At 39.6% G+C, this 26,528-nt stretch overlaps 1 protein-coding gene across 6 annotated transcripts in view; it reads right to left on the reverse strand.

Annotated features, from left to right (window-relative positions):
- Positions 1-26,528, reverse strand: part of ANKRD17 (ankyrin repeat domain 17) — a 160,720-nt gene that overhangs the window by 6,464 nt on the left and 127,728 nt on the right. For all 6 annotated transcript variants that reach the window (XM_069091698.1, XM_069091700.1, XM_069091690.1 and 3 more), the window contains 11 exons: positions 25,440-25,653; positions 24,972-25,147; positions 23,584-23,746; positions 23,134-23,229; positions 18,235-18,351; positions 14,900-15,071; positions 13,206-13,653; positions 12,201-12,356; positions 10,266-10,415; positions 2,275-3,932; positions 293-490 (listed from right to left, as the gene is read on the reverse strand). In XM_069091698.1, coding sequence (XP_068947799.1) covers positions 293-490; positions 2,275-3,932; positions 10,266-10,415; positions 12,201-12,356; positions 13,206-13,653; positions 14,900-15,071; positions 18,235-18,351; positions 23,134-23,229; positions 23,584-23,746; positions 24,972-25,147; positions 25,440-25,653 — 3,548 coding nt within the window. The remainder of the gene's footprint in view (positions 1-292; positions 491-2,274; positions 3,933-10,265; positions 10,416-12,200; positions 12,357-13,205; positions 13,654-14,899; positions 15,072-18,234; positions 18,352-23,133; positions 23,230-23,583; positions 23,747-24,971; positions 25,148-25,439; positions 25,654-26,528) is intronic.

Raw genomic sequence — 26,528 nt, forward strand, 5'->3', positions numbered from 1 at the left:
CACACACACACACACACACACACACACACACACACACACACACCCACCCACCAAAAAAAAAACCCAAAAAACTAGCCCTGTGACCTTGGGCAAGTCACTTAACCCCAACTGCCCTCCAAAAAGCAAAAAGAAAAATCTAGACTAAACTAACATTGGATGAAATTATGGCACCATTAGAATAAAAACATTAGGCTTAAGAGACATCCAAGGGAAATGTATTCCCAATGTCCTTTCTTATGGAATCCTATGGCTTTCGACTTCTCATCTATCTTCTAGGGTACAAATAACTCACCATTTGATGCTGATGAACATGGAGTCAACAAACTAAGTGGGGAAAAATGCTGTCTGTTAAAGTTAGCAGCTGCAGGTGGCCCTCCGAGGGGCGCCCCAGGTGCGTACATCTGCCCTCCGGAAAGGTTCGAGGCAAAGCTACTCAAGTGTGCAGAGGAAGGTGTTACAGAAGCATAAGGGGAGTCTATATTGACAATACCTAGAGAAGACAATCACAAAACACCAAATCATTCTTGGATAAGGAGTGTGCAGTCATTATTAGACAATCCTAAAGCTGCAAAGACTACCAAACAAATTGAGGTGACAACTCCAGATCGTTTAACAATTCCTAGTTTCTTTAACCTGTCTTTGTCCTTTTTCCTTTTATATGGAAAAGTAAACAGTCATTAATTTTCAAGAAAAAAAAATTCTGTTTTATTTCAGATGAATTAGATGTAAAATAAAATAGTTCAGTGTTATAAAATATTTTTAAGGTCACATTCTCCTGACTCCCTCCTCATGTCACCCCCCCAAAAAAAGTGTGAAGTAAAAGAAATGACTTAAGTTTTCTAAAAATAAATGCCCAAGTTACTCCCACAGGGCAATGCATCAACAACATCAAAAGCAAAAGTTAGACATTCGGGTAAAATCAAGCAAAGGTTTCAGGGGAGCAAAACAGATTGGAAAAATAGGATAGAAATGTCAAAATAACCATACTGAAAGTAAAACCACTAGAGAGGCTTCCAAATTACTAAAGACTAAAATATTGAATTTTTCGATAGCTTGAATTTTATTAATTTTTCCTTATGTCTTTTTTTCACCTTTCAGCTTCCACTTAAAGTATAAATGTAATCTCTACTTGTTACCACACTCTATCACTCATACTTGACATGAGCTCTGTAACTGGTGTTTCTTCTCAACCTTCCTCTCCCACAATATATAAACAAGCCCAATTCTCTTTCAAGACTTGCCCCTTCCTCCAAATTTCAATCTCATCTTTAAAATACTCTCCCAATTGTTATTTTATTAACACTGAACTAACTTCATAAAGTCACAGAAAATTATAGTTATTGTACTGTTTTTAAAAATTCCTATTATATAGGCAACAGATAATTAAAAAAAAAACCTAGCTAACATTTTAGAACTTACTAGTAACAATATTGGAAGATAAGATTTACCTGCTACATCACGTTTTCACATGTTTAAAACATGTTTCACGTGTTTTAAAAATATTTTAATTCACATCACCAAGTAAAAATACATGACCTCACTCAATGCATTTTGCTCAAGCTTTGAAGAAAAGTACTTCCCCTCTCCAAAGTCCCACCACTGTGCTAAGGGGGGTAAAAGGCAAAAAACACTGTAGCCCCAAATGCACACATCCAGTGGTGCTGAATGCCATCAAGATACTGGTGTGAACCAGCTTTCGGTGCTTCAAGCACTCACGCTAAAGGGCAATACCTGACAACTAGCCAGGTCCTCTACCTCCCACAAGTTACTGCAATACAATTCTTAAAAACAAAAATCCATCAGTCAAGAATAAATTAGTTTTCATGAGAAGCAAATTACAAATTACAAGCAAAACTGCAAAAGGAAAACCTCTGTTAATTCTTTTGAATAAAAATAAAAGCAGAACTTGGGGCCATTAATGTATTAACCACCACTAATGATTTTCTCCTTCATTTGGAGAAAGGGTGGGTAAAAGTCTGGCAAAGAAAATGAGCCGATATAGATAGCAGAAGAAACTGTCACAGAGGCATTAAGAAACACCAGAGAGTTCTAAACAACAACCAAAAAATGTACAACTGACAAAAGACTTAAAAAAGGGTTAAGATGCCACAGCAACATAGAACACACACACATTCCAATGACCTGAATACAAACCCTCAATCCAAAAAGTTGTGAGCAACCGTGAAATCAAAGGTTTGCCCAGAGCTAAGGCTAACTAGCCAGCATGAGGCAACATGAGGCTGTTACACCCTGGGAATGCCATGCCAAGCTCACCTGAGGGACTTGGAGCAGGCCTTTGCAATGGTGGTCGGAAGCCTGGTGCTTTGGAAGTGTCAGACTGATGCAAGGGATCTGAATTTGGCAAATAGGAAGATTTTCCTGACAGCATGGATTCCGGTGTTGACTGAGATGAAACCACAGAGCCTCCCCAGAAGGCATGAGCAGAAGTGGGACTGTTTTCAAACAGTGTGCTAAAGGGCCCAAATGGTAAGGGGGCACTAAAATTGGGGGCCATGGATTTATTTGCTGGATGTGCTGAATTCTGAGAAGCACTTTGTGTACTTAAGGTCGAAGGTAGCTGGACAGAAGAGGGGACACTGTGGGGTCTCTTAATATGATTGACACTGAGGACTGCAACAGATGAATTCTGCAACGGTACTGGATTTTTGTGAGTCGGAGCTGCGGCATGAGGCGGAGGCCTGACGGCAGGCAGTTCCATCTTGGGAGCAGGCTGTGAAGACCCCATCTGTGCCTGAGGAATGGGGTAGGTGCCTGGGGCAGTGGGCGGCAGGACCACTGGGGCAGAGCTCGTTGTTACCAACGGGGGTGCAGTCATTCTCGCTTCGGGTGGAGGAACCTGAGACGGTGGTGGCGGTGGTGGCAGAGGTGGCCGCGGTTCTGGAGCAGCGGCCCCAGGAGGTGGCTGTGGAGCAGAGTGCCCTGCAGAACTCCCCACAGAACTGGCGCCATTTGGTTGGCGAGAGAGACTGCTGGTCGCTTCTACTACTGGTGGACTGCCAGCTTCCTGGTCACTGGCAGGGATCCCTTTGTTTGGAGAGGATGCTACACAATCAGAAGGGCTGCTCCTGGACACGCCTCCTGGCTGCGCCGGGGGGGACGGGGAGGACGGGGACGACAGGGGGTAGTGTTCTTTGGCAGTAGGTAGAGGATAGGTGGCGTTGGTGGGTGCGGTGCTGCTGTTGCTGGCTGTGGTCGTGACTGTGGTCGTGGTGGCGTTGGAGGTCTTCACCACGGTTACAAAGAGCTGCCTTCTGACCGAAGGTGAGCTCGGGCTGCCGTTTGTGGATGTGCCGGGCCCCGTTGACGTGGGTGCGCTGGTGGTCACGGCGGCAGCAGACGTGAAAGAACCTGCGGGGTTCACCTGAGAACCGCTGCTGTGCTGCTGACTGCTGTGGCGAGGCACCGCGTGAGGCTTGGGCGAGTTGGGAGCTCGGGCTGGGCTCAGAGGCCTGACGGGAAAGGGACCCCAAGTGGACTGCGCTGGTGGGAAAGTCCCTCCAAAGTGGGTCATGGGCAGCCGAGGCGGGCGGATCTGCTGGAAAGTCTGAGCTGCGAGCAGGGCATGTGCAAACTGGGGCGGGGGGTAGGCGATGGGCAGCGAGACAGGGAAACCCGGCCTCACGTTGCTGACGGGGTTCTTAATGGTTTTGTGAGCGGAGGCAGAGGAGAGTGAGGGCACGGCCAGGGCAGGCGCGGTCTGCGAGGCAGATGACAGGGCCACCGTGGTCATTTTAATCCCCATCAAGGAGCTGTTAGCAGCAGTAGTGGCAGGGGCTGAAGACCCAGTTTTGGAATTCACAGAGGAGCTTTTCAAACGATTCTTTGGAATAAGCTCATCAATTTCTTTGTCTGGATCCTTGATCAGAGCATTGATCAACTGTGTTGCCTGCCTTGTTGATTCTGTGCCACCCCTATTACGAGGAAGTGGAGAGACAAAATTAGGCCCCATGTTTCCAATTCACTTCATCTCTATAGACAGAAAGTGAGAGATCTAATACTGTTCTGTTCTACTGAGCTATCAAAAGGTAACCAGAACAAAAGGATAATTCTATCGCTGGAACGTTCTACAAATAAAAAAAATTGTGATGGTGTGGTGTGCAGAATTACTACAGTACACAATTATCAATGGATAGTTTTCTGCAAAGTTCATTTCTAAGTGGGATTAGTCTTGGAATGCATTTTCCCACAGAAACAATTTTATGAGTACTGGGTAGGTTCCCAATGAGGGCTACAAAGCCTGCTGGAATAGGAGGAAAGAAAAAAAAATTGAAAACAAGCATGTAACAAGATGCATTAACAACAAAAAACACATTGAACGTGAATGAAATTGTTTCCCACCCTAATCCATACTACCTATTAGGACTAGAGGGATTTTTGGTTCATAAATGAAAGGAAAAGAAGAGAATTGTGGTTTTACAAGAGATCGTCCAGGGGTTAACTGGATAGGAGTTTACTGACAAGAGAATGAAGAAGGAACATTCATGTCCACCTGAGAAAAACTGGTTGACAGTAACTGTGAACACTATTATTTCTAAGAAGGAAAAGAGAGAACAGGAGACAGAAACAGGCTCAGACAGTCCCCTTACACTGCTGGTCAAGTCTGGTGAAGTCCACAGTGAGGAAGGACAATAAATCCAGGAGGGAGGCAGTATGTCTCTGTACAATGGCTTTAACTAAGTCGAGTTTTTCTAGAACTCAGGAAGTGACTGTGCTTGGCCTGATTACATAAGCACAATCATTTGCTTGACAGAAATAACTCTTGTATGACAATAAGTAACCAGATCAATCGTCTCTTGATGTTGATAATTATTTGCCAGGTTCCAAATCTGAAAAGTTTCCGTCTGCTATATATCTGAAGCCTCTACAAGGGAGTTTACAGGGGATATTTCTGATTTTGGTTTAAGTCAAGCTAAGGAAAGGTGGCAGGGGGAGTGATGGGAACCCTTCTGAAGGTGCCCAGCAAAAACAAGTTCTTCTCCTTTCACATCCCACTGACATTTCCCAGGATCTTTTCTTTCACATCTCTCTCACATGAAAAAGTGAATCTTCTCTTTGATATAGCAAACCCCTCCATGTGTACCTCGGATTCCTGCCCTTCCCACTTGGTCCAGCAAACTCACCCCAACTTTCTCTGATCCTCAGTTTCTCTTTCCCTGCTGCCCAGGTCTCCTCATTCTTCAAGAAACCCTCTGTGGCCCTACTATTCCTGCTCACTACTGTCGTCTATTATCCTCCCCCATCCATTCCTCTCAATCTGTTCTAACTCTCTGATATCATTCAACAGAAATTTCTCTCTCTAAAGGTACCAATGATCCTTAGTGGCCAAATCTAATGCCCTTTTCTTCCCCACTCCTAATTACTCTTGATCACTCTGCACCAGGTGACACTGTTAAGCAACTTCTCGATTTGGACACTGTCCTCTGGGTTTTGAGGACACTGCTCTCTTGGATCTCCTTTGAATTCTCTTCACAGATCATTCTCCTGCTCCTTTATTAGCACTTTATCCATGGAAATGGCTGCGGGTGTTCCTGCATCCTTGTTCTCTTTTTTCTCAGTAACATCTCACTTCATGGTATCATAGTTCCCATAGATTCAAACATCTTTATAAAAATGATCCCTGACACCCATACCTACCCCTCCCTAGTCTATCTCATGACCGACTGTCTCTTGGACATTTCAAACTGGATATCCTGCAGACATCTCAAACTCAATCAGTCAAAACAAAATGTATTATGTTTCCCCCCCAAACAGACCCCTTTTCTGAATTTCCCTATTCCTACTAAGAATACCAACATCCTTCCAGTTACCTACATTCTCAACCTCTGTGTTATCCCTGATTCCTCATTCTCACTGACTCTACATATCCAGTCAGTTGCTAAACTTTGTCCTTTCAACCTTCATATGCACCCCCTTCTTTCTACTCACTACTATAGTGCAAACTCTTACCATCTCTCCCTTGCGTTACTGAAACAGCATTTTGTTTCAACTACCTGCCTCAGGTCTCTCCCCAGTACCCTTCACAAATCTTACAAAGTGATTTTCTGTCTCTTAGGATCTTTGGCATCCTACTATGCAAAAAATATCACCTTTATGCAGGAAGCCTTTTTCCCAACAGTCCCAGACAGTGGAGACTTCACCCTCTGAGGTTACCTTCCCATTATTCTGGATATAACATGTTATCTCCTTCCCTAAGCAATTGTAAATTCTAAGAGGGCAGGGAGTGTGATTCTACTGGGGCCAGCTCAGTTGGTGGGCTAGGGAACGGTGAGAGGGGGTTGTAATCAATAGTCTTGTTTGTTACAGGACCATTTCATACAGAGCCAAAGATGCAAGGAGCTCACAGAGTTTTTAGCCCCCCAAGAGAATGTAGACACCCCAAAAGAATGCAGACTATGCAGAAAGATCCTATATCAGAAGAATGCAGATAATGTAGAAGGAGCCTCCCTTAATCCTGTTTACTATTTATCGTTGCTTTAAGGTTAGTTACTTATTAGGGTATTATTCTAGAACTATATCTGGAGGCATAAACAAAAAATACTACATGCCCTCTTGCTTATCTGCCTGGTAACCTTGGAAAGGTAACTGTATAGAATAGGGGAATATACCTTAGTGAGGTCAAGGGACCCCAAAACATCCCCTACATAATACATCATCTGCTTGTCTGCCCTGTAGCCTTTCAGATAATAATATAGGGGAGGAGAACATTTCATTAGTGAAGCCGAGAAACTTGTGAAAGTTCTCTACATGATTCTGCTTTACCTTACATTTTCAGTGCTTAAAAAAGAGTCCAGCACATAATAGGGCCTTAATCAATGCTTTCTGATCAATGGATTGAATTCAGAAGTTTTGCAGCACTACAATCAGAACTTTATCAATGAAGAGGATACAGTCAATGATGAATCTAATCACTGAGATAGAGATGGGAACTGGCTAAGAAGTCTGTTCTAAATTGGATGATTCAGAGTGAAAACAAAAAACATTAAATTTCAATGAAAGCATGTAATAGTAATACAAGGTCTTTAATGACTAAATGATCAGCAACTAACCAAAAGTAATCAGAATTGATGAGAATCAGAGAAATGTGTATTAAAACAACTTTGAGGTATGACATTTAACTTACCCAATTAGCAAAAAGGGTAAAAGAAGTGAGTATATGCTTTTGACATAGCAAGTTCATGATTAGATTTATATCCTAAGCAGCTTCTCAACAAGAAGTTTCATGTACACAAAAATATTCAGAGCAGCACTATTTAAAACTGATGGTTATGGGCAGTTTAAATTCTAGTACGTGAATGTCATGGAATGTTAGTGCTCCTTCAAAGAACAGAAAAAAAGAAAGGAAAAACCAGAGAGACTTAGACAGGGCAATGCAGATCCAAAAAATGAATACTCACAGGGACCACAATTATGTAAGCGAGATAACGTGAAATGCCAACAGACACTCAGGTCAAATGCAATGGACAGCACACTGCCCCCTTGTGAAGCTAGAGCTGCTTCTTCCTTTCTCTTAAATGGTGAATCAGAAAAAATGCACATACTTAGTCACAGATACTTCTGTGTTATTTTCAGGGAGTGTATGTGGTTTGGGAATGTTCTTTTTACCAAACATGAAAAACTTAGAAAATCCTTAACAGCTTATACACAGGGGGTGGCTAGGTGGTGCAGTGAATACAGCACCGGCCCCAGAGTCAGCAGGACTGGAGTTCAGATCTGGCCTCAGACACTTGGCATACTTACTAGCCGTATGACTTTGGGCAAGTCACTTAACTTTGCCCAACTGCCCTCCAAAAAGCAAAAATCAATCAATCAGTCTATCTATCTGTCTGTCTGTCTGTCTGTCTATCTATCTATCTATCTATCTATCTATCTATCTATCTATCTATCCATCCATCCATCCATCCATCCATCCATCCATCCATCCATCATCTATCTGTCCATCTATCTATCATCTATCTTTCTATCTATCTCTCCATCCATCCATCTATCCATCTACACAGAGTGCAATCATTATTTTTAGTAACACACCAATGATCAATTTTATCAACAGTGATGTTCATGTTTCCAGTGGATTGGTCTGGCTGCTTTATGGCTACCTTAAAGTAGAGTTTCTTGACTTTGAATCATGGACACCTTTAGCAATTTGTTAAAGCCTAAAAATTCTTTCTCAAAATCCCATTAAATAATTAAAGGAAATCCTGATTTAGGGAGGGGTTAGTGAAAATAAAGACATAATTTTCTTTCCATCCAAATTATGAAGTTCATCAGTTCTTCAAAGGAAGAACTGACAGAAATGTTAACATAATGACCATCTCTTTGAGAAGCAGGTGATCATGTAATACAAGCAAACAGTGCTATAAAAATTCACAAGAGATCCCTAAGGACTTATGAATGCAGAAAAAGCAACCTGGAAAAAGTATGGTTCCCTCTATGTTTTGAATAACGTGGGAGATTTGGTTAAGTGGAAAAGAAGAAAGCTTTCTCAAGGTGAGGGTCTTTTGTTTTTTAGATGGGTCTGTTGCTGTTGTTGTTTTAGGGGTGGGGTAGTAATGGTGACAGGGGGGGAGAAACAGGCACGGAAAAAGTGTACAGAAGGTAGACACTGGCCTGTTTCCAAGCCAAAGCTTAATGTCTTTGAAACAGAAGTAGAGAACCAAAAGGGATCCCTAATTTTACAGATAAGGAAGGGAAGTTGTGACTTTTCAAAGGCCCCACATCTAAGCTATGGCATAGCTGATGCTGATTATCTTCATGATTTGGTGATCTCTTCAATAAACTGTTTTGTCCTATTTGGCACTTAATGGTGTTGAACAAGTCACAGATATCCTGGGTCTCAGCTTCCTTCCTCATCTGCAAAATTAGGGACTGGGCATAAAGAAACTTTACAATTCCTTTCCAGCCCTGCAATTTCAGTATTCTACTTCAGAGACATTAAGGTTCCGCTCAAACCCCTCCTGAATATTTGCTCTATTCCTGCTTTGGCTGAGTGGTCCCTGAGTTGACGCTCCCTAGGCAGCTGGATATAATGCCTTATTCCTTCTTTGTCTGCTTAAATCTACCTTTTCAGAATGGATGAAATTCCACTAAAACCATTAACACTTTTCCTAAAGCCCCAAAAGTTAACAACAAATCTCCTTTGAAAAACACCTTTCTTCCCTGTGCCACTCATTAAGTATCCCCTCTATACCCATACATGAAAATTCTTCACACTTCACATGCTTTAGTGTCCCTATGAGGACGTACAGATATCCTGAACACTCACGCCCACCCCCAATTACTTGAACACAACACTATTCACATGGCAATGGCTGGTGTCCAATAAATACCTAATGAACTAGAATTCAAACCAATAAAATATTTTCTTGGCAAGCATTTTTTTTTTAAATGGCACATATGACTGTCAAAAGAATGTGGAAGCATCCAAAGTTTTAAGTAAATGCTTCCTGGCAGTCACTTGTTTCATAGAATATGATTCCCACTTTTAAGGACACACAGGCAAGGTGAAACATTTTTTCATGTTAAACGAATTACTCAATATGATTAAATCTCATAGTATAAAAATGTTCAGATCCCAAGTATGGGAAACTCTTGGCAAAAAGAATTTCAAATATTAATATCTGAGGAAGTATAGTCTTTCCTAAAAGGCTCAGATTATTCTAAGACCATGGGTTCTAAACTATTTTTCAGAATCGTTTTAAAATATATAACATAAAATAAATAGAAGCCTATTTTAAAAGGAAGACAATTACATTCAAATAGACATGACTAAAATAAAAATACCCGTTCATGGTCTTCAGATTAAGAACACCCTATCTAGACAATACATCACAAAGTCAGGGAAGGTAAAGGACAAATAATTTCTACCTTTTAACACAATTATACAACATTCTCTGATTCTGAAGGAATGGGTGACATTTTCCAGAGTTCTCTAAAATACTTTTCAGTGGAAAAGTAGAACTTAACTAAATATGGGCATTTTATCTTCTAATTTTAATTTTAGTGAAAGACTTCTAAGTATATATGAGAAGCATTTCTTCAGCCTCCACCAGAAAAATAAAATGATGAAAAAAATTTTAAATCCTAAAGGAAAAAGAATTTTTTTCCAAAATTAAGAGAAACTTAATCAGAATGAATAAGGAGAGATTGCCAATACATTTCAAGTTCAATTAGAAATGCAAATAATCCTGATATTAAATTATGCTACTACAAAAAGAAGGAGGGAGAAAACACAAAAAAGTCTGTTTTGCCTTATTGTTATTATGCGGTCCCCGGTCTTGTCCTTCTGCTTATCAATATCTATATGTGCTCCAGTGAACTCCCGAATAGCGTTGATGTTGCAGCCGCCCCTTCCAATCACTCTGGAAATAACTGTTGATGGAACAGAAACTTTCTTTGATCTATTTTCAAAAAAAAGAAAGGAAAAAAAGAAAAATAGTTGTGAATGAATAGTAAAATACTGAAAAGAATCACTAAACGTTTCTATGCTCTTGCTAAATAAAACTGGATGTTATTCCTTATATGGCTAAAACTTCATGCCACTGTGTCTTCACCATTATCCTCTAATACACAAATGGAGAAAAGACAACCAGGTGGGGATCAGAGAAAGAGAAACATCTGTCCCAAGGACGCCTTTTCTCATTGCCACACTTCTTTCCTCTTCCTGTGGATATTTGTTTTGGGTTAAAACTTGTCTTCCTTTATTCTCTAACAGCTGAAGTGTTACAGGGAGTACTGCAAATCCACACAACCTACAGACATAAATGACTATCTTAAACCTAAAAATCCAGTGAGTTTTTGAACCATTATTTTGAGTATAACAGAACTTCATTTGTTTCCATTAACTGGCAATAGCAAGAAATCTGATTTGATGGAAATCTTGAATTAAGCAGTAAGAATCATCAGGTTCCAGGATAGGCTCATATACACACACATGTAATACATGTGTATGTATGTATGTATGTATGGGGGCGTATTTATATGAAGAGAGACTGAGAGAATGTTTTAATACACAATATTCAGGAATAGATGTTTATACAAACTTATTCGTGAAGTTTTTAACATTTTTGTGTTCATACAGAAATAAAATATGGTCATTTTAACTTTAATTAAACTACAAATTTCTTAGTAATCATTTCTTCATAAATACATTCTGACTGTTGTCTATGGAACTATGTTTTGATTATTGTGGGGCACAGGTCTTGTTTTGTTTCCAGGGTATTTCCTCAATACCAGTTACATAACTGTAATAAAAAGAGAGACTCAAGTGAAACACTTGCTTCAGTTTTAATTACATTTGGAAAATCCTTTGATATTCTCATTCTAAATTAGAAATTACCTTCAGAAAGTTAACTGCAGAAAGAAGTAAACTTTAAACTGTTATGAACTTGAATATTATGAATTAAATGAAAAGAAAACCACATCTGGGGCTTATTAACAATTATCTAGGGTACAGGTAAGGATAGCTTTTTGTTGTTATTGTTTTTTGTTCATTCATTGTTTCAAGTTCCTATAAAGGTTTTTGTCTGTTTGTTTGTTTGAAATGTGATGTGGTCACAGCTCAAAGATTTACAAGGAGCCAAAACATTGGGAACATACAAGGACGTGTACTCTGAAATCAAAAAGTCACATCAATCATTCCAATACTTCATGAATCCCCAACATTTTATTATTATTTGATTTTAAGGAAAATGTTCTCCACTCCATTCCACTCTGGCATATACTTAATTTTGACTTTAAATATGGAGGGTGAAAATTTTCTAAAAGTTCTTGAGAGAAATGGAGATATCATTTGGATGTCACAAAACCTGAATACTAAAACACAAAAATAAGAGTGAAATATCAAGGAAGAACATTTTACCTGGGAAGACATGATGAAAAGATTCGGAATGAAAAGAGCAGAACAGAGGAAAAATTAAACAGTAATAGCAATACTGGAAAGACCAACAATTTGAGAAACTGGATCTCTGGTCAACACAATGACCAACTACAATTCCAGAGGATTCGTGCTGAAACATGCTCTACTACCCTTCAGATGAGACAGAGAAAGAATGGACTGAAGTCTGAGATGGGAATGTATTAATTTTTTCAATAGTAGTGGAATAGTCTGAGATAGGAGGAAGGGAGAAAATTCAGAGCTGAAAATAAAATAAACATGAATTTTAAGAAAAGAACATTTCACTGACCTCCTCACAACTTCCTTCCAGCCGTCTTCCCTCTTTTGCCCACGTTTAGGACTAGCTACTGTCAACTTTCCATTTGGTGAAGAAAGTGGAGAAGGAGCAGATTTTGTGCAGGTGGACAACGAATTCCCAGATACCTCACTTACAGTTTCAGACAATCTTAAAGAGGAAAAGGGAAAAAAATCTATTAAATTTATTTAAAGGTTGAAAAAAGCTAAACAAAATGTAGAAAGTAAAAGTGCTAGAGAAGTAATTTAACCTGTCATCCCACATGTTTTATCAATAAGGTGAAAAAGCAGCAAGTATGTAGCACTTACTACAAATGGAGGGGCTAAGAAGGTCAGTGCACTATCTGAAAACATGCCCATGATGACTTTCTACTTTCCTGGGGAAGTAGTAGCACAGAAGTCTACATTTAACTTTTAAAAAGCACATAATGACAAAATTTACATCATTTAACAAAAAAATATCTAACTTCTAGATGTTCTAATTTCAAAATAGGTCAAAAATCATAAATCTAGGGCTGGAAAGGACTTTATTTACAGGTGAGCAAACTGGGCACCAAGAGTGGAACTGACTTTTGGTTCAGCCTTGTTCCACTGCAGCCAGAAAGAAATGGAAAGACCATAAATCACAAAATGAAGCATAGGAAAATGAAAAGAATACTAGAAGTCAGAAAAGCTGGGTTCAAGTCTTTACTCTCTCATTTACACAATGTGTGATCTCCGACCAGTCAAATAATATGAACGTTAGTCTATCTACAAAATGGTGATAATACTCATTCTATTTATTGTGTTGTTTTTTTTGAGGCCAAATCTTTGTATAATTGTAAATTTCTATATAAATGTGGGCTGCTATTATCTAAAGATCCATCAACTCTACTTGAAAAGAATTCATTTACCAAAGAAGAAAAACACCATACAATATTTATTTAAAAAGTTTAGCATTAAGAGGTAACTCAACCAGACTTACTAGTAAGGTTACAATAGAAATTTAAATGGAACTGACTTGACAGAAGTCTTGGCAGAAGCTGCTTTCCTCTCCTCCTTGGGGAAGGTAACGAGTACAGAAGGCTGCTTCTTGCTGCCTGGGGCAGGTGGTGGGGCACTCGAGGACTGACTGTCGCTCTTGCGGCTGCTGTTGCTGTTGCTACTTTCGTCACTGCAACTGGAAATCCTCATGTTGTCGCTGTCGCCACTTTCGCTCGTACTACTACTTTTTGACTCTCCATTCACCTTTTCTGGTTGGGCATATGAGATAGGCAGCTGATCATCAAATAGAATCTGAACATTTTCTGGAGTGATCTTATTTTTTCTGCTCTTCCTTTTTGAGCTGGCTGTGGTCATGGTAGTGTTTCTTTTACCATGGGAACCTGCCAAGGTTGTCCAGGTTGCAGATATACCGATGGTAGTTGTGGTTGTGGCACTAGGAGGCTCCATTGGAACTTCAGGCTCATCTAGTGGGATGGGAAAGATCATCAAAATCACAAGGCAAGTAGTTCAAATACAAAGATATTACAAGGCTTCAACAACATGTGAAATTGTGACCTAATGTTTCTACAAGAGACTGCTAAGGAATTTCCAATTAAAAAATAATCAATTACATTAACACTACAGCTTCTGCATTTATAGACAAAGTTCCTTACATGCTGTTTATATTTACTGTTTCTACTACAAAAGAGACAAATTTAATCTTTTAATGACTGATTTCTGAGATAAAAATTCCCATTTTCTAACTGCTTCTAGATGTTTCTAAATTTTCTAAATGTTCCTGATTTCAAAAGGTCCCAATATCATAAATTAAGAGCTGGAAGGGCCCTTACTTTATAGAAACGAAACCTGAGGCCCAGAAAATGGAGCTGACTAGCCAAAGATGACCCAAGTGGTAAAGGGGAACGATGGGGGATTTAATCCCCAGTCCTATGACTGGCTTCAGCTATATTTCCACTGCATCACAAGACTAACAGGCCACCTACCTTGTCCCTAAGAAATGGCAAACAAAGGTTAAATGTAAAAATACTACATGGGCACTGGCTACTGTTCTGGGGTCAGCAAGGAAATGCTCATTTCATTCTTCCTCCCAACTCCCCCAATGCCATTACAACTCTGTTCTTCCTATCTGTTTCACATATAATTTCCCAAGGTTAGAATGAATGCATGGAAAGGGAAAGGGAGAAGGGAAAAGACATCAGAATGAAGGGGCAGAAAGGTAAACTAAGCCCCCCTAGTGCCACAAGGAGACAATAAGACAGAAGTAACTTCCTGATCCTTCTTCCTCTGGGATAAACAGATCCTAAATGGATATGCTGCATTCCATTATATTAAAAGGCCTCCTCCTTTGCATCAAATGAAAGAAGAAATGTTACTGGGCTTAAATTACTGTTAACATTGTCACTGTGTAACTGTGTCAAAGTTAAATGAGAACAAGAATTATTAAGTTTGCAGGTTAGGAGTGGTGGAGGATACAGATACTCACCCGATTATTAATTTGTAACTTACCAACTTAAGGGTAAGAGTATAATAAAAAATAAATATCATTGAAAAAAAAATATACCTTAATAAGACTTTAAAATGCCTAAAAGATTTTATACAGTTCGAATGACTGATACGAAGGAATGAATGAAGCATCACTTCTGACAGAAACGTATTACATTGATAAGAAAATGAAGAAACGATGCTTTAATATGTGTATTTCAAGAATACCTTCAACTTTAAGCTTTTCTTTCTCTTGAGCAGCTTGTAGTTCAAAGTTTTCTTTATTTTTTGCTTCAATTTCTTCTAGTTTTCTTCTTTGTTCTTCTTTTTTCTTTCTTCTCTTTTCCTTTCTCTTTTCTCTTTTGGCAGCCAGAGCCAACCTCCTACTTTCTTCCCTTAGCTATTGAGGGGAATAATAAAAAGAAATTGTAACACCTGAATTCTAACAAAAAAAAAATCTCATTTCATACTAGAAATTATAACTTTTGAACTCAAAGTGTAAAATTCTGAAACAAATCTGATTCCTTTAAAAATCTCAACCATTAATCCGGGCTTAGATACTTAGCACCCACCCAGAAACACCTGGCCATATAACCTTAAGCAAGTTACTTAACCCCAGTTGCTTAGGGGCACCAGGTGGCTCAGCGAGTAAGAGCACCGGCCCCAGTGTCAGGATGACCTGGGGATCAAAATGGGCTCAGATACTTAGTACCACACCCAGAAATAACTCGCTATGTAACCTTGAGCAAGTTACTTTAAAAAGATCTCAAACATTACTCTCTTTGTGGGTAAGCCCACAATGAAATCATCCAAAATTACAAGAAAATGTATCTGAACTTGAAAGATACTCAGGAAGCATTTAGTAAGTAATCAATGTATTAAAGGAAAAGAAGTAGGCCTCTGAGATCCCTTAGCTAGTAAATAATTCCATGGTTTTCTACTATTAAATGTCATCTGTTAATACCTTAATCTATAACCTCTCGCTCCAAATTTTCAACTACCGGCAAGATGTTTATACTTATATATCAGAGAATCACAGAATCTCAGAGCTGGAAAGGACCCCCAGGCATATTTCACATGACCCTAAATCTGCAAAAGAACCCCATCTATCACTCAAGTGTGCTAAAATCAAATTTATGATCCCCACTACCCAGATGCCAGCTCATTGTTCCAAACCTTCCCAGTTTTTAAAGAAATTCTCATTCTCCAACTCAACTAGAGTAAAACCTCTAAGTTCCCTTTGAAGCCTTGCTCTCCTCCATATTCTGTTATTTATTTCCTCTTTCACAATTTCAGACTCACAATCCTCTATTTCAACAATCCCAATCCACAACTCATTTCCCCCTCCAATCCATCTTCTATACTTCATCCACATTCATCATGTTTGCCTTCTTCCCAAGACTCCACAAACAAACAAGCCCGAGTACCCGGCCTCACATTAAAAACTTCCGTATCTTATTCCACTGTATTCATCTACCACTGATTCCCATGACTTGACTATACATATCCTCTATCATCAACAGCACAAGACAAATATTTATGAAGCTTTATCTTTTTCCAAACAACAAAACTTTCTAGAACATGATTTCAAACATGTCTCAAGTCAACTAAGGTCCTTGGCAAACAATTAAGAAAGCTAGTCTTTCAGGGCGGCCAGGTAGCACAATGAGTAAGATCACCGGCCCCAGTGTCAGGATGACCTGGGGATCGAATCCAGGCTCAGATACTTAGCACCACACCCAAGAATAACTGGCCGTGTAACCTTGAGCAAGTTACTTAACCCCAATTGCTTTAAAAAAAAAAAAAGCTAGTCTTTCGTATATGAAAACGTGTCATTCTTGGTTGAAAATTATCTGCCCTTCTCCAAAGGGTTTCTGGGGAAGGGGAAGCAGTAAGAGTGATTTTGGCTCAAAATTGGCTGCATAGGGCAACATCCAACCTAGAGGACGATGCAGTCTGTGTATTCTCCACCTGGTGAGAATACGCAGGAAAAGGAAAACAACTTCCAATCTTTTGGAGCGGGCAAAAGGACCAGAATTCCAAGCTCAAAAGATGTCTTCCCATGCAATCCTGAAACCTGAGGTGTGTTTATGTTAACAAGGTCCTTCTTGAGGGAAAAACACTTCAAGCAGGAGACTTTCTGCAATTTTTGATGTATGTCATTTTTAAATGAGACATCACAATTAACTAACATCCTTTCATGACGGGGAACTATAGTTTAAGAACAATATGTAAGGGGCAGGTAGGTGGCGCAGTGAATAGAGCATGGGGCCTGGAGTCAGCAGCACCTGAGTTCAAATCCAGCCCCAGACACTGAACACCTACTAGTCACTTAACCCCAACTGCCCTGCCTTCACCCCTCTGAAGAGATAAAAAAAGAACGGAGATCACGAAGGTGACGGGAAAGAACTGTGCGTTGGCCTTAGTGGTGTTTGGTGTGCCACTAAAAAATATTAGTGCTTTATGACAGCAGCACGTTGTCAACTGCTATAATTTGTCTAGCAAATTCCAGACCCTCAGAAGCTTTAATCCAACCGAGCCCAGTTCTCCAGCACAGCCGCTCCTGTTCATTCAGCACTCAGCACCTTCCTATCTTGCTCTTAGCCAGACTTTCCTAGGACAGAGGGAGGAGCTATGCAAAAGCTGTTGGACCCAAGAGAAAGGGGTCACCCTCTTTCCTCCTGTGACTCTCCAACCCTCTCCAGTCCTATCATGCCCCAAACTAACACTGTAAGTACCTGAAACCTCTAAAATTAATGTGTCTATGCAATTCCTGTCTTTAGTCACAGGCTGATGAAACACAGGCACGTCCCTGGACTACACATATCATGAGAGGGGGTGCTCTCTTATAAAATGGCTTTAGAATTCAACTTGATTCTCCTTGGAATCATAATAGATTGCTTATGCAGAGGGTGAAACCATGCTTGCCCCTGGCACCAGTGGGGAATGAAATACCACTGTATTCAATAAAGAATAGGTTCTTAAATGATCAGACACAGAGTTGTAAAAAGACACTTCATCTGTAAGAAGAAATCACTCTATCTGAACTTTAAAAATAGCACTGGTACAATCAAGGATACTCTCTGTAGGCCTGTAATATTTGGAGGCAACATCAAATAACTTTAGAACAACTATGTTAATAATTAGACCAGAACCTAAAGAATGCATAGTGACAGTAGTCACAGATTTAATTTAGAAGTTGTATTACTTATATTACTCTCCATTGGAACTATGTTAATCATGTCTTGCTTTAAGACATTTTTTGTCCTTATGATATATTTCCACATTTGTTCTGTGTACATGTAGTCACATGTATGTGTGTATGTACAAGTGTGTATGTGTCATCTTCCCTTACTCAAAGTTAAGTGCTTCAAGACAAGGTATTACTTTTTAAATTTTTCTGTCCTCTCCCCAGGGTAAAGTACAGGCCCCGTTGCTGAGTGACTGAGTACTTACAATATCCTCTGATTTTCTGCACTGTTTCAGAACTAACACTTACATGACTTCAGAAAATGAGCTAATCCTAATGAACAGCATCGACTTCTGTTAAAGAAAGTGATCACCTTTTCCAAGTCTAATTCCTCCAAAAGGATGCTTGCGTTTTTGTTTGCTTCAGCAGCCTGTCTGTCTTTGGCTTGGACTATGGACTCCATACACAGGTGGCACTTTTTCAGCATCTCCTAAAAGGATAAAGGCAATAAATTTTTAATGTAAGACAGGACTGCTATATGACATGAAATTAATGGCATACATTCCTAAGATATGGGTTTCATACTGTACTAGAAAGAAGAGTTGGCCTCAGAGTCAGGAAGACAAGGGTTTCAGTCCCACCACAGCCACATACTGACCTTGTGACCCTGGCCAAGTCTCTTCCCTTTCACGGTCTCAAGCAACTGCAAGACTATCTGGGACAGAGATGGAGCCAACCTGCACTGAGTGACATGCACTTACTCTGATGAAATCACAGGTCCAGTCTCTCTTCCATATTTAAACCCCTCCCTCCCAAATCACAAGATGAAAATGGGAGGTTGACAGTTTAAATGTTGGCTTAAATAAGCAAAACACACACACACACACACACACACACACACAGCTCTAGTGGTCAAAGAAATAAGGTGCTTCATGAAGACACCTCTGAAAGAGTCATTTAATGGATCTGGGTGCTGGAGATGTTACGAAGAAAAAAGAATTGCTTACAATTTCAGCTATAACACCCACCTAATGAAGGCATATGAAGAAACAGCTAAGGGCTTTGTCCAGTTCAACACAATTCAGTAAACATTTATTAAGCATTATGTGCCAGGCATTGCACTAAGAACTAAGGGTATGAAGAAAAAGCAAAGGACAGTGACTGCCCATCAGGGGCTCCCAGCAGGTATAAGGAGGAGACAGCATACAAACAAGATATAGGAAGAATAAACTGAGAGTAATCTCAGAGGGCAGTCAATAAGTTAAAAAGCCTAGAAAAGGTTTTCTTGCAGAAGGTGCAGCTTTTGCCTAGACCTAAAGGAAGTCAGAAGACAAAGATGAGGAGGAGCGCCAGTGAAGTGTTTTCTAGAAGGAACAGCAAGGAAATCAGTCTCAAAGGACCACAAAATATAGGTATAAGAGGACTGACTGTAAAGGTAGGAAGGGATACTGAAAGTCAGATGATTTTACATTTATCCTGGAGGTAACAGGGAGCCGTTGGAGTTAAATGAATCAAAGGATGATATGGTCTGACCTGTGCTTTAGGAAAACTACTGACAGGTAAATGAAGGACAGATTGAAATGAGGACTAACTTGAGAGAGGGAGAACAGGCTCTTGTAATCCCAGAGGCATGTGGTGATAAGGGGGTCTGTATCAGGCTGCTTGCAGTGCCAGAGGAGACATGTTACTAAGGTAAAAATTACAGAACTTGGGGCGACCAGGTAGCACAGAGAGTAAGAGCACTGGCTCCAGTGTTGGGATGACCTGGAGATCAAATCCTGGGCTCAGACACTTAGCACCCACCCAGAAACACCTGGCCGTGTAACTTTGAGCAAGTTACTTAACCCCGATTGCTTAAAAAAAAAAAATTACAGAACTTGACAACTGACTGGATATGGAGGTTGAGAGTGATTTTAGTTAACAGATGTAGGAAAAAAGCCTCCATGCACAGGCATGGTAGGGTTGCATTCACATAATAAAACGCATCTCTGAAAAACCAAAAGCTACCATTGTTTGAAATGGGAAAAAAAGAAACTTTCCCAATAAATATGAGTAAATAGGCTCTCTTTTCCTACTGTTATACAATATAGCTCTGGAAATGACAACAAAACACAGTAGAAAATAATTTTTAAAAGCAAGCTATTACATACCCCAAAGAGGTCACTTATAAGAAAGTCTTCATGTACACCCAAACATTTAAAGCACCACTTTTTGTGACAGCAAAGGACTGAAAGCAAAGTAGATGCCCAGAAACTGGGTACATAGCTAAACAAAGTGTGGTATGCATGCATGGGGGGGCAGGTAAAAGGTAGTGGTTACAGATGATTGGCGTCTGAGTTAGAGATAGAGAGAAGGGGGAAACGGAAAGAGAGGGGGAAAGAGAGACAGAGAGAAGGGGGAGAGGAAGAAGGGACAGATATAAATATCTCACACTATAAGAAACAACACATGTGATGAACACAGAAAAGCCTGGCACATTCTAGTGGAGGAATTCCACATATAAATGGGTAAAATATAAGACAACTGGAGGGAAGAGGAGAGGAGAAAAAAGTAGGCTAAGGCAAGACCTACCCAGGGAAGGTATACCTGAGAGAAATCTTGAAAAATGCTAAGGATTCAGAGGCCAAGAAGAGGAAGGACTGTCTTCCAAGGATGGGTTTGTCATGCCCATGCTAAGGCCAAGAAGAGATGAATATTGAGTTTGGGGAATTAGGAAGCAGGGCATAGGAGAGAGGACATGAAGGAAAAAGACAGCTCATGAAAAGCTTGAAATTCTAAGCTGAGGGGCAGCTAGGTGGCACAGTGAGTAGAGCTCTGACCCCGGAGTCAGGAGGACCTGAAGTTCGGATCCAGCCTCAGACACAACACAGACACACACAGACACACAGACACACAGACACACACACACACACACACACACACACACACACACACACACACACACGCACTAGCCATGTGACTTTGGGCAAGTTACTTATCCTCAATTGCCCTCCAAAAAGCAAAAAAAAAAATTCTAAGCTGAGCAATTTTTATTTTCTCCTAGAGGAAAAAGGGAGACACTGAAAATTACTGAAAAATGGAAAGATATACCATCAAAATAGTGCTTTAGCAGAATGAATTCAAGAAGAAAGAGCATGATAGAGACGACTTAAAAAGCGCTTGTTTTTAAAAAGTCCAAGTGACAAGGAAGACATTGAAGGCCACTCTGTGGCAATGGCAGAGGAGACAAAAAGGAAGTGGAAACAGAAGTGTCTTGTGTGTCTTCCTAAGTGGTCAGATCTTTCATCTTCTTTGTGCTTACCAGGCATGCTTACGCTGCCCTTTGAATGACCAGAAATTTTGACTTCATAGATGTAGTATTCTATGACTCACAGCCATATAAGAATGAAAAACAGAACAGGGCCTAGGCCTATGATTTCACTAATTTGCCGATGTGTGTGAGCACTTCCTCTGCCACTTCATCTCAGACAATGACTTAAGGAAACAGAAGTCTTGTGGAGCATCCCAGAGCACCTGTTATGTCAGAGGTGGGACCTGGACCCAGTTCTTCCCGGGTTTGAGGCTATCTACTACCCAACAGCACCAAATATAAGATGTGGAAAAAAAAACATTTTGTTTCAGGGCAAAGGTTTACATAACTGAAAAATGTAACATTTCCCAAATGTAGTCGAGCATAGTCTCTGCTCTCATCAGATTTTAAGCCCAGTTTACTGTGTGCTCAAAATATATCTATTTATGGGCAAGCCTATGGCTTATCCGACTGCAAATTCGGTCTGAATAACAGTTCTTGTCTAGCCATTTGTTTTTGTCCTATGCAGGTAACAAGGTTTACCTCTTTTTGAGCAACTATGGATCTCACTGAGACGTTTTCTGTCATACTGGAGCTCAATTTAATTAACGCAGTGTCATCTGCAAACAGGAGCCAAACCATAGGCTTTCACTATCTTAGCCTCTCCGATGAGAAATCCATATAGGTCACCCTCGACAAAAGAAGCAAACAAACAACTCTGGAGAGCAGCTCAACAGGAGCTTTGGCTTGACATGAATGATCAGAGGTTGACTAAACAAACTTGCTCTGTATCTAATATGATCTCAACATATTAGAACTCAAGAAAACCCCAGTTTGAATCTTACCTGACATGCACAGGAGCTGTACAACCCGGGGAAAGGCACTTAGCCTCCCTGTGCCTCAGTTTCCTCTTCTGTAACACAGGGATGATAACAGCACCTACCTCACAGGGTTGTCTATGGTGGTGATCAAATGAGTTTACATATGTAAAGTGCTCTGAAATCTTAAAGTACTATATAAAGGCTGGCTGTTATATGCATAAGAAACAGCTTGTTAGGATTCCTTTCAAACTGTGTTCTAAGAGATCAAAGCCTTTTTTCCTAGCTAAGAACCAGGATGTATACAGCAGGACTTCCTTGTATGCTCAGTCACAAACCTTGATCATCTTGATGACTGTAAAGATTTGGTATGCTGGAGAATGCAGTTTGTGAAAGCCTTCCGCTGCTTCCTTTTCACATTTTTGCCAAGTACACACTTTTTATTTGTATAAATTACCCTGAAAAATTTTGCAGAGATGAGAAACTAGTATGCTAATAAGGATGTCTGTGATTTTCTGCCAACATTTAGATCTTTCCCTCCCTCATGTATTATGAAAAGTTCCCTCACCTCCTCTATGATGCTGCCTCTAGCTCAGGTCCGTTGTCATATATCTGGGGCAAGCCCAGGACCTCGTCTCTTTTTTTATACTCATGTCATTCTGATTACCCCAGGCAGCACATCAGAGACTGTGATGTGAGGATCCAAAGTGGGAGTACCACCGACAGACAAAAGAGTTTGTGGCAGAAGAGCGACCAAAATAAGAACTTTCCTCTTTTTCTTTTATAGTCAGCCCAGTTATAACTTTAAATGCTTTGGGGATGATGAAACTTTTTTGTGAGGGAATTATGCTTATAAGAATAAACTGAAGTCATTAGTTCAGAGAGTTGGGAACACCTCACTGGCTGATGATGGCAAATAAATAAAATATTACTCTATTACTCAACTGTGATATTCATATGAAAAAATGATTACTACTAATACTAGGGTAACTGACATGTACACAGATATATCTATCTATAGGTTGATATCTTATATTTAGGCCTTTTGACACATAGAGATCATCTGCTTAGAGTTGTCATGTTTACAAAGTATTTAAAAAGAGTTATAAATCTCTGAAAATTATTTTAGCCACATGGTACCAGATGATGCAAAAGAGTACCTTACCTTATCGGTGATGGTCGCTATATATCTCATGCACTCAGAGTCGGAGGGAAACTGATTGACTTCTTTCACCAAGTAACGCACCACTTTCACATGACCCTGAAAATAAATTTCAATTTTACTTTGAAAGCATTATAGAAATATCATTGAAAATGCAATCAGATATTCTACCTTAACTGAAGAAGCTGGTCATTCACATAAAGGTAAAATTAATTGAAGATCTGATTACAAAGAATTCTATAACAAAGAATTCCTCAGGGAATGAGCTTTTTCTCAGATGCTTGTCAATGTATTGCTCCATAAAGAAATGACATGGCTGACTGATATGTAGATTCTTTGTCAAGAGTACTGAGGAATTTTTTCTCTAGCATCAAGAAACCTTAGCACATAAATAGTACTTTAAGAAGATTCTACTGTTTTCACCCAAAGAAAGCTACAAGACTTGCATGTTACCTTTCTAAATGCTGCCATAAGGGGAGTTATCTTTCGATTATCAGCTGCATCCACATCTGCCCCTGCTTGTACCAGTAACTGGACAACATCAAGATGCCCACCATTGGCTGCCAGCCACAAAGGAGTATTCCCCTTCTTGTTACGAACATCAATATGAGCTCCCCTAGAAAAATTAATGGATTATATATTAAGTGAAAATCACATAATTTCTACGAAATTAAATAATTAGTAGCCATTATGAAAATATTGCTGCAAGAAAGACATATTTAAAATCTATCCAGGAAAAGACATATACTTTTTAAAATGTCATTCTGTTTTTATTCAGTTCTTAAGAAAAAAATTCCTAGATATAGAAACCTCAGGAGTTTTAAGAAAATGAGTTTGATTTGTTTTTTTAAGTCCTAACCTTTTCTATATAATCCCCACAAAGCCTTAAGGAAATTAATGATATATAAAAAATGATGCCTGAATGAAAATTAGAAATACTTCAATATCTAATACTGTGCCACTGTACCAACGTGCTAGATATCCAGGTAAAAAAAAAGGTGACTTTCGTCTTCAAATTTTACATAACTTTATATTGCTATTTTTTGCAAAAAAAAAAATAAATAAATAAAAAACACACAAGTAAATTTACATTTAGGAATTTTTAATAGCAGTTGGTTCACACCATAGGTGAAAAGCATGAAATTAGTAACTATTTGTTACTGAATTCTACTCCATAGGCAAGACAATATACAATGTTTGAGCAAAAATAATGTAAAAACCTAAATGAAAGTTCACATCTGACCTTTAGGAGACATAATACACAGAATTAAATTCTAGACAAAACTGCATGAATCTATCAACAAGCACTTCCTAAACACCTACTATGAACCAGGTATTCTAAAAATAGAATATTGTCTCCAAGATGACTGAGGTCAATGACTCATTTCTGACACTTTGAGAAGTACCATCACCTCTGCTGGAAGGCCAAATTAACATTAAATGATAAAATAGGATCAACAATGAGATCTTACATTTCAGCTGATGCAAAAGAATCAAACTGATGATTACTGAAATACAATTACAGGAAAGGAGAGACATGAAGATCAGCACTGTGTTTGAGGAATCAGTTTTTGTATAGTGAACTAATGGGAGTGGGCAGCAGCCACAACAGTCGTAAGGGGACAGACACATTTATCAAGTAGTTAAGAAATAAAAATTGTGCGAGATGTACTAATGCTACTACAGAACAGCATGAAAAAACAGTAACAAAATGAAGGCCTAGCTTGGATCCGGCCCGAGGTGGTAATAACAACCCGTATTTCAAGCACTCTTGTGCTCACATCAACAGCTCTCAGCACCAGTGGTTTCAATCTCAAATCTGAAGACCAGTCCTACCTTACCTGCTAATGAGCAGTTCACAGAACTTGTAATGCCCTTTATCTGCTGCTATGGTTAAAGCTGTATCTCGGGAGGAGGGCACCGGAGGGGCATTGACATCAGCACCTTTATCTAGAAGGACTCTGCCTACCTCTGCATAACCACCAGAAGCAGCTTCCATTAGTGGTGTTAAGCCAGTCTAGAAATAAAAGAAAATCAAAACACTAACTATATAACTTATCTTAGAAATAACCACAAACCAGAAAGTAAATATTTTCTGATTAGCTCAATTATCATAGTACTTCCTATTAAAGTCAGTTATCAAAATACACATGAAGCTTTGATATTTGATGGTGAATATTTTCTGATAATGCCTGAAAAAAAAATAAAAATGGAAATACCATGTTTAGCTCCCAAGTATAGCACTGTCATGCAAGGTATAAAAATGAATATCCTAAAGACAACTCTAGAAAACACACACTTTGTCTTACCTTTGCTCTATGTTCAACATTGGCTTTTCTGTCAAGGAGAAGACTGACCACTTCAGTTCTTCCTTGGAAGCATGCTAAGGTAAGGGCTGTGTTACGATTAGTCTCTATTTGAGCATTAATGTCAGAACCCATGTCCAAAAGAAGTTTGACAGCAGCTGTATGGCCATTCATTGCTGCCAACATCAAAGGAGAAATGCCCAATTTGCTACCAGTTCTGAAATGGGGAAAAATAGATATTTTAAACATAAGATAGGACTCAATATGTTAAGATTTATTATTTACATACTATTTGCTTATTAACAAAGAGGCTAGGCTAGCTAGACTCTTTAAGAGTGCCATTCATTCTATCAACAAATTTATTAAAGTGCTGACTGTGTTTCTGGCTGCTGAAAGCAAGAAAGGCAAAAGACTATTCCTGCTTTCAGGGAGCCATAGTCTAATTGAGGAGACAAACATACGAACAACTATGGAGGAATAAAAGAGTAGGTCTAGTGGTTACATCGAAGCATGGAAGGTGTATCAGGGATCCAGGATTCTTTGGCGTCAGACTTCTTTTGGCTGCATGCACACGGTCAGTCACCAAGGCATTTATTAAGCATCTATCATGTGCTAATTAAGCACTGCTTTCAGAGCCATAATCTAATTGGGGTGACAACATGCAACCATGTACAACAAAGAGAGAGATGGGATAAGCTGGAGAGAGCCAAAAGAAGAATCAGATCAGAAAATGCTCCTGGGGAAAGAGAAGACTTTAGGTGTCACTTGCAGGAAACGAGGAGAGGCAGAAGACAAAGATGAAGAAGGAGAGGATTCCAAGCATGGGGGAAAGCTCAAGAAAATGTAGTCAGGACATGGACTGAAGTGTCTTCTGGGAAGAAAAGCAAAGCTGACAGCGTCACTGGATCACGGAGTATTTGGAGAGATAAGAGAGAAAGGTGTAAAAAAAGACTGCAAAGACAGGTAGAAGGGGCCAGGTCTGAAGGCATCTGAATGTCAATCAGAAGACTATGTTTCGTCCTGGAGGGGATGGGGAACCACTGGAGCTGAGCGAGCAGTAAGTAGCACAGTTGCCTCAACTGCTGAAAGCAC

This window comes from Petaurus breviceps, unplaced genomic scaffold, assembly GCF_028583685.1.
Source record: "Petaurus breviceps papuanus isolate PSGF00001 unplaced genomic scaffold, PetGlider_PUasm1.0 126, whole genome shotgun sequence".
In the NCBI taxonomy this organism is placed as follows: Eukaryota; Metazoa; Chordata; class Mammalia; order Diprotodontia; family Petauridae; genus Petaurus; species Petaurus breviceps.